The following is a 10,943-nucleotide window of genomic DNA, read 5'->3' as shown; positions in this document are numbered from 1 at the left end:
AAAGAAAATGGGGTAAATTCTGAAAATTTGTGTACAAAACAAACAGAGAGTTGTCCACAAAATCTGCAATTCTGAAGTATGGTGGCTAATTTGAGGATCCCCATAGAAAGTACAACAAGACTTTTTAAACTTCCATAACTTGCTTATTTCATAACCGATTTTGACGAAACTTGTTTCAAATGGTTCCCCTCATTTTACTCTTTCCAATAAAGTTGGTTCTCTTCTTGGGTTTTGGTTTCCTTGAATAATACCTGCTTCTGTAAACTGCTGCAGGTCTTCTCCAGTTGGACTTCCCTGACGGTCGAGGCAGGCGTGTCAAAGAGATCCTGGGCATCCTTGAACTGGGATCCTGTACCACTGGTATCACCGTGGGAGGGTGAGGGGATGATGGAGGGAGTGGTAGGGGGCACTGGGAGGGGTCCACCGGAGGGGGGTACGTCCCTGCCATCCACGTCTTGCTTCCACTCCTGCAGGGTTTTCACCTACACAATTGAATTTAGATCAGGAGTGAATGAGCATAGCAGGGGGGTGTTTCACAAAAATTTCACTTAAATTCCCAGTTGGGTACAGTATGAAATGCATCACCGCATTGGTCGAATCATGCTCAGAGGAGGCGCACTACTGCATGTTAATCAAGAAATTGTGAGTTAAATATCATCTATTCATAGGCACTTAACTCTTTGTGAAACACCGCTTGGCATGCATAACGAAATTGAAACAAATCACATTACAATTTACCTGTATATTAATCAAGAAAATGTGTATTAAATATCATGTACACATACATGTAGGCACTACATGTAAGTGTGACTTTGTGACTTTAAGTCCCAATTTACATTTTGTGAAACAACCCCCTGGTATGTATGGTGGAATTGAAACAAATCACACTACCCATATGTCTTGTGACTGTTTCAAATTGATTTTAGTTTGATTCACAATTATACATAACCACAATCTGGGGAGAATAACGCCATTCTTGTATAGCACATATCACATTATGACATAACATCTCTATGCGCTTCCAAAGGACTTGGATATAATTACCCTGGCTTTAGCCCGGCAGCCTTTTACAGCGCGGTGGCATTCCAAGGAATTAATTCCTGCCAGGTACCCATTTACCTCACCTGGGTTGAGTGCAGCACATACTGCAAGGTCACCAATAAAATAATGCAATTAATGTTTTATTGCTGCAGAGGCGACAAAATAGTGCGTCTCAAAGAAGTTCAATTGGCTGCTTTTGCATTTTGCAAACTCAACGTGAACAAATAATTTGCAAATTGAAAAGCAAAATTGAGAAGCAAATGTGTATGACAATAGGTACACCATTACACATGTATGAGCATTCTGAATTTCAGAATTATCTTAAAGAGAAAATATAAAAATTGGAACCATTGAGACAATATGATGGAATAATCAAACTCTACAATATCAGTACATTTTTGTAATTGTATTCATAAAAACAATGAGAATTAGGGAGAGAATAAAAGTTGAATTGACAGGATATGATAAAAGTAAACATAAAAGCAGCATTTTTTTAAAATTGAAATCATAAAAATGTTCATACATGTATGGTTCATTAGGATTTGTTGTCTTCAAAACAAAAGATTTTAAAACAGATGAGATTGAAACAGTCAATAAGAACCTGTATGACACTAAACATGAATCTCCATGCCGAATTTGAGAATGATGAAATCAAACACCACAAAATAAGTTATTGAATTCTTTTATTATGTATTACTTCATTCTCAACGATATTTGTGTCCAAGGCAATACCATTGCATGCATGGCAAATATCTTTTATATCTAATATTTTAAGAGTCAAAGAATCAGGACAGCAGCACGTAAGAGTGTATCAATAAGCAGGGCCCTGTCACATATTGCTTACCAATTGATCATAGGGGTGATTGCATAATTGACTATTGAGCATGATCGATCGCAAAAATGAGCCCGATGTTCAGTCACTAAGCTTTATGTTACAGGGTCCGCCAGAATCCCGAAACACAAAGGTTAGTGATTAATCGTACGCTTGATTTTCACGATTGATTGTATATTGTAGTCTATGGAATCAATCGTTGAACAAAGTTCTAAGATCATTGCTAAGCTTTGTGTTACGGGCCCCTGGTAGTACAAGTGTAAATGGCGATGTAAATAGGAGATAATAAACTCCATGTGCACCATATTTATCAAGAGATCACTGCCAGGTATGCTAATTTGATATCACTCTATAGGAAAAGGGGTACTAAATCTAGGTCTAGGTGGGTCCTTGGGGAGTTATTTAAAGGTCATGAGTGCCTAACAAGATTATATCTGCCAGAAATTATAATTAGGGATCGATTATTTATAGATGGACCGCAGTTTGGAGGAGCAGTAAAAATGTTTGTGGCCATTTCCCCCCTGAGAGTGAAGGCATTTCCTGGACAAGAGTCAGCAGTTTTGGGTTAGCACTAAACTCTCTGTTACTCTCCCAATCTCCTTTTCTCTATTTCTCAATTTACATGTATTTTTCCTCTATCTCACTATCTCTATCCATTTCTTCCTACCCAGTTTGGGAATAGGAGTCAACTCTTCATCACTCTCTCCATCTCTCCACCTTCTTTTCTTTATTTCTCCTACATTTCTCTCCTGTCTATCTACCTTCTATCTCTCTCTCTCTCTTCCTCATACTCTATCTTCCTGCTTCTCCTCCTCTAACTCTCATACTGTCACCCTCCCAAATTAGCAAGCAATCCCTCCAAACTCCCCTCCTCCACTCTCTCTCTCTCTCTCTCTATTTATCCAACGAACAACAGCCCCCCACCCTTTCTCTTTACACTTTCTAAAGTGATTTACCTGATTCCAAAGTAGTTTCAGGGCCTCCATTTGCAGTTCTCTTAGATGTTTCTCTTGTTCGTACATCTGACGTGTCCTGCACACATCAACAAAATTCAAAGGGTAATCTTAACATGGTACATCACATTTGGTCTGGTGATGGACTTACAAGTATGTATATTGGTGGGATTGAATATGTAGATGCTTATGTTGATTCTAGCTTAAAAGCACTCAAAGTGAAATAGTGAGTTGGAATCGATATAAGGTTGGCACGGTTATCAAACCTAGAAATCACTTATTATTATCATTATTATTATCACTATCATCCTAAATCAATAGGGCTAATTAGCTTATTAAAACACTTTAAGATCCAAGTGACATACCTATCGAGCTCCATGTTGAGGTACTTGATATGTTCTTCCACCCTCTGTTCTTGCATCTGTTTCTGGGCGCGGCCAGCCTTCTCGTCCCCTTTGCGGCCGTGGTGCCCCCTCCAGCTGGCCTGTATGGTGCTGGCGGCCCCATCCTTGCTCTCCTCTTTACCCCCACCTGCCCATGCCTCCTGAGCGGTCATTTGTTCCGCTTCAGGTCTGCTAGAGAAATTAATGATATTTAAAAAATTAATAAATAAAGAATCAAATAATATTAATATTATTGATATTGTTGACGATGATAATGATCATTGTGATGGTGATATCAATGATCATAATGATGATAATGTAAATGATGATAATTATAATAATTATAAATTACAGATAATGATGTTGATGATGACTATGACGACAATGGCCATTACGATGATTAGGAAAATGAGAATGTATATTACGCAGGCCTACTATTTCAATAATTTAGGGGCAAAGCCACTGAGCCATAGGGCATATTTCTCCATGTACATTAGAGCAGAAATGGGGAAAACAGAAATGAGACAACAAATTTCCAAGGCCAGTCAACAGAGCTTCCACATCAGTGGCCTTCGTGGCTTTGGAAGTTGAATCAATTTTAAACCCTCTGTACATGTATGTATGCTCAAACATGTCGTTTGATAATATTACAGAGGATTCAAATCTTGACACACCAAAATTCAGATATTTGTTGGGAGCAAAGAGATCTTGGAATAGTCATTACATTTTGGTGGAATAAGATACTCTTGCTATTCCATCAGATTTTGGAAGCACCTTCAGAGATGGTTCTTCTAAAATTGAATGCAAGCCGTCATCCTTTTATAATGATTCAGGTTTTTATTCTACTTACTCATGAACTCTAATTTCATTTGATTTCTGATTTACTGATCTTTTTTAATGCAAAAAAGCACAGTGATATGAAATTTCAACAAACAATCTCTCTATCCTCTCCACTTCTTTCTCAATCATAAAGAGACTGTTATTTCAAAGAGAACACACAGTCATCATATGATTAGCTCTCTCTGCTTTCCCTTCCTCTCAAATAAAAAGTGTTATTTCAAAGAGAGCAAAGAGACGTCATGTTATCACAATGTGCTCTTCTCTCATCGCCTGCATCTCAGCAGAGGAACAGAGCGATTAGAGACCGCAAACATCCCGCCGGCCAACAACAACATGGCTTTCAGGGGCATCCTCTCTGTACCATAATCAGGATATACACAAGCTTCCAGTATGGCCAAAGGCGAGGTGGCAGCTATCTTCCTTTTCCAGACCCCCAAAATATCACATTCTCATCTTAGTTTATCATTGAAATTTTTCTGCCAAAGTATAGGGTACACGGACAAGGAAACGAGTCCCTGCTCGCTGATATAATGTGTGTTTGGATTGTACTTATACAGTATACACACTTGAATTGACAAGGATAACACCCTGAACACAGATTTATTCTTTCACTCAAAGAGGATGTTGTATATATGCTTTCTGCAAATCCGACATGGCAGATCTGAAAGTCTAACTAATATACAAGTCTAATTAATAACTTGAAGAAAAGCAAATTAGAACAGAAACAAGTCATTTCTTCTGAAAACAATATCTCCCATTGGTTTTTCTTTTTTTTTTCAAGATTATCATCATGAATTCAAGTATTCTTAGGTATTTTAACACTCATGCATGTAGACAAGAATCTGCATATTCAACTTTTTCTTCACAGAAATGCAAGAGAAAAGTATTGTTTCTTACACTATTCTAACCTGATTGCATTTTTTTCCTCAATTTTATTGCATGATTTGATTAACCAAATAAATAAATACACGTACATTCTTAAAATGAATAAATCATAGCATTCCACATTATTTAAAGCAAAATTTAATAACAATGACTGCTCATGGAAATGTTGCCCCAAATCTTTGTCTTGTTACAAACTGAGTGTTGACCTTGCCCTAAGGCAATTTCTACAGGTAAGTTTATACTCCAGACTGATCTTATCAAGGTCTTGAATACATACCTCTCAAAGTCTGGGTTGCCGTTGACCTCCCAATGTCTACCACTCTGACCTTTCCCCTGCTTCCTGGAGCTGCTTGTGTCTTTGCCATGTTTGCCATCGCTCTTTGATCCTGAGGATGCTCCCCTGAGATCCCCACTGCTTCCTCCTCCCGCTCGCTTCCCGAGATGTCCCCTGCCCTTCTCCCTTCCTGCCTTGGACGAGTGGTGGAAGTCATGTGGGCTGCGAGGCGTGGGGGTACTGGGGAGACTGGAGGATGAGTGTCTCGGGGTCGGGGTAGAGGGGAGGCTCGATGACTGCCGAGGAGTTGGTGTGCTTGCCTTCTTCGTAACCCTCCCGTGGCCGGACCCGTTCCCTTCCAGCTGCATCTTGAGCATGTTTGTTGCCAGAGGTTTAACAGGGCGATCCTCGTATGCCTGGAACTTGGATACGGGGGAGGACGCGTCGCCCCCGCTCTGGGTCTTCTCCAACTGGGTTCTAACATGGGATGCAAAGGATGCTGTGTCTGTGATACCATGAGGCTGCCTCGTCGGGGGTACATCCGTGTATTCTTCCGACACGTTAGCTTTGGCCTTGCTATGCTTGGTAATATGTGGGTGCTGTGCCTGTTGGGCTGAGGCTGTGTTGGGTCTGACCTGTTGGGCTTCTCTGGGCATTGGATGGTGTGGGAGGAAGGATGCCTCGGAGGCAAGGGGTCCCAGCTGATCAACTTCACCATCTACACAGAACACAATCAAGATAATTCATGTGAGAGAGTAATATGTAGAAACTGGTAATTCATTCAAAGAGTTACATTAAAGTAGCGAGAATGCAAATTGATAGCAGTACATACAGCACATCCAATTGAATTTAAAATTGTTCAGTATACTTTGCATGAGCATTTTGACTCTAGTCAAATTTTACATACACTAAACAAGTTAAACTCAGTTCCTGTAACTCAAATAAAAGAATTTGAAGCTTCATTCTTCTCATACAGGATACAAATTCAAATGACAAAACGACAACAAATATAACCTCAACTAATTATAAAATACAACTGCATGCTTCAATGGGTACAACATCTAATGATGGGTGTTTACACTTCATATTAAGTTTATAATATAATCCTCTCTTCATTTCAACTCTGACTGACTGAAGAACAACTTTCATTACTTTATACAAGCATCACGATATGAGGCAACTACATGAATTCATTAATAACAAAAGAAAAAAAAAAGTCCCTCTGCAAATTTAATAAACCCCTCAAAAAAAGTTTGGAAATCTGTGTTTGGCTATTAATTTCTCCCAACTCTCAATTTTACACAATGCATATTTTACATTATTCAAAAGATCATTTAATTCTCTTTAAAATGATACCATGCTTGTTATGATCATGCCATCAGGAAAAGAGCAGGATTCAAAAGTGATGGATGAGGTCTGAATTGAAAAGCTGCAAAACGAGCAGAAATAGTCATGATGGGTCAATACAGAACATGATTCTTTTGTCTGTGTCAATAGAGATGAAAATCCATTCAAATCAAGCCCCAGCTTCTGTAGTGATGCGACTGTGAGATAACATGGTTTGAGTCGTGGTTTGAAATACCCATGCATGTTTGTTTGTTATGTTTTTGCTTGTGCAGAGGTGTGTTTGATTCCATGTTAATGTTGATGTTTAGCTGCATGAAAACAATTAAAAGAAACTGCTGAGAAACTCACTCATCACCACTGAAAAAAGAACAGTGACTTTCAATATTGTGTCATTTTGCAACTTTTGAATTTTGACATTTCAAGGCACTGCACCTCCATGTGAACGATAATCATATCATGTAGGGTATCATTTTAAAGAAAATTAAATGATCTATTCATTGATAATAATTACACATAGATATCTACTAAAACCGATGAGGAATTATCGATCAAAGTAAAAAAAAAAACGCTGAGAAACTCACTCATCACTACGGAAAAACAAACAGTGTAATTTTGCAACTTTTGAATTTTGACCTTGCCCCACATTTCAAGGCACTGCACCTCCAAGTGAACCATAATCATATCATGTAGGGTATCATTTTAAAGAGAATCAAATACTTTATTCATTGCTATTGATTACACATTGATATTTACTAAAACCGAGGAAGGATTATCGATCAAAGTCAGATTTCCAAACTTTTTTTGAGGAGTTTAGATAGAATAAATCCAAAGGTAGAGAATTTTTTTTTTCAGGGGCTATTTCTTTCATTTGAAGGGATATGTTTTTTTCAAATAATGATCGATTCTGTGTCAAATGAAGCATCACCTTTCTGGTGTATGTACAATATTGATTTTTTAAATGTTCTTGATATTCTTGAAGACTGATTGTGGCAGATCTAGGGCAACTCAAGAAACGATAGTCACCCGAAAGCATTTCACTTGGGAAATTTTAGGGACGATTTGGGCTGTGAAATGGGTGAAATCGCCTGTCGCCCTTGTATATTTTCTACTCTGTTAGAGCCTAGAATGGGGCAGAAAAGTGGCATACCTTCAATATCTTGTAGGAAGACATCAGCAGCCCCAGATGGAGGAGAGTTCTCTCCCACCGGTTTGAAGTTACGATGAAGCTGTGAGTTCTCATTCCTGTCGGAAGGCCATGCACTACCGGGGCTCAGCACCTAAAAGATCAATAAAACACACCCACGCTTACTTTAGCATATGTATTGATTATCTACTGGACAATTGAATGGTGAGTTGTTACTGAAAACCTGGCGGATGTTTCATAAAATTGTCTGTACTTGATTTTAAAGGACAAGTCCACCCCAACAAATAGTTGATTTGAATAAAAAGAGAAAAATCCAACAAGCATACCACTGAAAATTTCATCAAAATCGGATATAAAACAAGAAAGTTATGACATTTTAAAGTTTCGCTTAATTACACAAAACAGTTATATGCACATCCTGGTCGCTATGCAAATGAGGAGACTTATGACGTCATCCACTCACTATTTCTTATGTGTTTTATTATATGAAATATGGAATATTCTCATTTTCTCCTCATTGTCAAGTGAAACAATGATTAATTCCTCCCTGAACATGTGGAATTAGCATTGTTTAATACTATATGGCTCAGACAAGTTGGTCCTTATTGCCAAATCTGTAAAAAATGAAATATTGTATAATTCAAAGAATAAATAACAAAAGAAATAGTGAGTGAGGGACATCATCGACTGTCTCATTTGCATGTCACTGAGTTGTACATATCACTGTTTTGTGAAAAATTAGCGAAACTGTAAAATACCATAACTTTCTTATTTTACATCTGATTTTAATGAATTTTTCAGCGTTTTGCTAGTTTGATTTTTCTCTATTTATTCAAATCAACATTTTTCTGGGGTGGACTTGACCTTTAAGTACAAAGAGTGACCCTCTCCTTGTTTGCTAAAATCAGATTTTCATTTTAGATTTCCATCAGCTAAAATCTTTAAAAAAATACAAATTATCTTTGATTAAAAGCATCTGAAATTGAACACATTATATTTTACAAAGTTTACATACTGTCACGTATGTCAGTTTATGGGAAATGCACTCTGATTATATGAACACATGAAAAACTTGGGGTATCTCATTGAGCACAATATAACACTCTATCAGTTGTGAATTCATCTGTGTGTGAAGTTGTGCGCAACTTAAGAACAGCTATAGGAAGTTATCCCAATACTCAGTACCAAAGAGCTCCACAGTTTGCAATTAGTTACTCTCAAGGTATTTCATGAACTTTTATTGAAATTGTGGATGTGCTTCTTTAAACACAAAACAGTCTTTCAAGAACAACTTATTGCATGCTATCTTCTATTAACAGAGTAAATGATAATTATTCTTCAGTTCTAAATTTTCTTCCAGTGCTAAAAAAAAAATCTGAGATGAGATGAGAATACTACACAGAAATCTCTCCTTTCAATCAAAAAGCTAATGAAAACAAGAAGTATCTTCCTTCAAAGTGTGGCTTATATGTGACCAAAATCATGAACAAATCCACAGAAACTCACCTTGGAGGGAGAGGGGCTCCTCAGGGGCGAAGGCATCCTCTTGGTAGGAGACTTCTGACCCCCATTACCACCCTTCTGACCGGGCATTGAGGGGGTCAGTTTGGTAGGCGAGAGCCGGGTGGGGCGCATGGCGGACCCAGCAGGGGCGTTGCCTACCGGTGTTGACGGGAGAGATGATGGGGTGGATGGCGCATGTGCCCCACCCTGGGCCTGGGCTTGGGGTGGGTTTGAAGGGGATGGGGATGGAAGCTGTGCCTGGGCGGAGTCGGGACCACCTATCGCTACTGGGAAGGGGTGTTGCTGTTGTTGGTACTTCTTCTGTTGTTGGAGGATCCTCATCAACCTCTCATCTTCTTTTGCCTGTGTCTGATCAATACAAACAATAAAACAACCATTAAATGCAATATATGACCGCAAAAACTGGAGACATTCGTCTCACCCTTCAATACAGATACAGATACAGATTTCATGCAAAATACACTGTGATACTTTTAGAGGAAAGATCGCTTCCTGGATCAGAACCATTCACAGTTCACAACAGAAAGGGATCTGGACACCCACATTATGAAATGGTTATGTGAACTAGATCCGAAGATTGCTTAAGGAAAAGAATATTAATATGTTTTGTCAGATTCAGTTCAGAGAAGTGACAGTGAACAAGACCAAACATCAAATGTAAAAGATAGGCCTATACTTGCAGATATTCCTTAATACGAAATCAAATCATCATTATCACTAACATCCTTTTAACAAACACTACAATCTTTCCCACTGTCCCACTTGTATCACAACCTTCAGCATACCCATACATCAAACACTGAGGACCATCATCATAACAATCACTCCCAATATCTTTACTATTGTAATAACCACCACTACTTTGACCCACCAACTGATCCCTCTCTATTGCAATCACCACCATCATCATCATTCACTCCAGCTATCTCATTCTCAACCTTCACAATAATTATCGCCACCACCAAAACCATCATCATAACAATTGCTGCCACCTCCAGCATGAGCCATCTGAATCATTACTATTACAATCTCCACAGTAATCATCCCTCCCAATATCTTTACTATTGCAATAGCCACCAACTTTGTCCACCAACTGATCCCTCTCTATTGCCAACACCACCATCATCATCAATCACTCCAGCTATCTCATTCTCAACCTTCACAATAATTATCGCCATCATCACCACCAACAACACCATTACCATTGCTGCCACCTCCAGCATGAACGATCTCCATCATCACTTCTACCATCTTCACAGTAATCATCCCTCCCAAATATCTTTACTATTGCAATAACCACCACTTCTTTGACCACCAACTCTATTGCAATCACCACCATCATCATCATCACTCAAGCAATCTCATTCTTCACAATAATTATCGCCATCATCACCACCACTAACATAACCATTGCTGCAACCTCCAGCATGAACCATCTCCATCATCACTTCTACCATCTCCACAGTAATCATCACTCCCAATATCTTTACTACTGCATGCAATAACCACCACTAGTTTGACCACCGATTGACAAGTCTCTATTGCCAACACCAACATCATCACTCTATCTCACATTCTCAACCTTCACGATAATCATAGACATTTCTGCAATCTCCAGCATGAACCATCCCCATCATCACTTTGACCATCTCCACAGTCACAAAACATCTACTAGTACCAACACCTTCATCGCTACCATCCAGGAAATTCATGAATCTTT

General features: G+C 38.7%; 1 protein-coding gene across 3 annotated transcripts in view; it reads right to left on the bottom strand.

Annotated features, from left to right (window-relative positions):
- LOC129259024 (uncharacterized) overlaps positions 1 to 10,943 on the bottom strand; it is a 38,800-nt gene that overhangs the window by 5,245 nt on the left and 22,612 nt on the right. For 2 of the 3 annotated variants that reach the window (XM_064098378.1, XM_064098381.1), the window contains exons 8-13: positions 9,206 to 9,571; positions 7,703 to 7,832; positions 5,212 to 5,926; positions 3,192 to 3,401; positions 2,830 to 2,905; positions 252 to 482 (exon numbers count right to left, since the gene is read on the bottom strand). In XM_064098378.1, the coding sequence (XP_063954448.1) occupies positions 252 to 482; positions 2,830 to 2,905; positions 3,192 to 3,401; positions 5,212 to 5,926; positions 7,703 to 7,832; positions 9,206 to 9,571 (1,728 nt within the window). The remainder of the gene's footprint in view (positions 1 to 251; positions 483 to 2,829; positions 2,906 to 3,191; positions 3,402 to 5,211; positions 5,927 to 7,702; positions 7,833 to 9,205; positions 9,572 to 10,943) is intronic. The other variant, XM_064098379.1, reaches the window with a different exon arrangement.

This window comes from Lytechinus pictus, chromosome 4, assembly GCF_037042905.1.
Source record: "Lytechinus pictus isolate F3 Inbred chromosome 4, Lp3.0, whole genome shotgun sequence".
NCBI lineage: Eukaryota > Metazoa > Echinodermata > Echinoidea > Temnopleuroida > Toxopneustidae > Lytechinus > Lytechinus pictus.
Note: the sequence above shows the minus strand (reverse complement) of the source record. Positions and strands in the feature narration are given on the sequence as shown.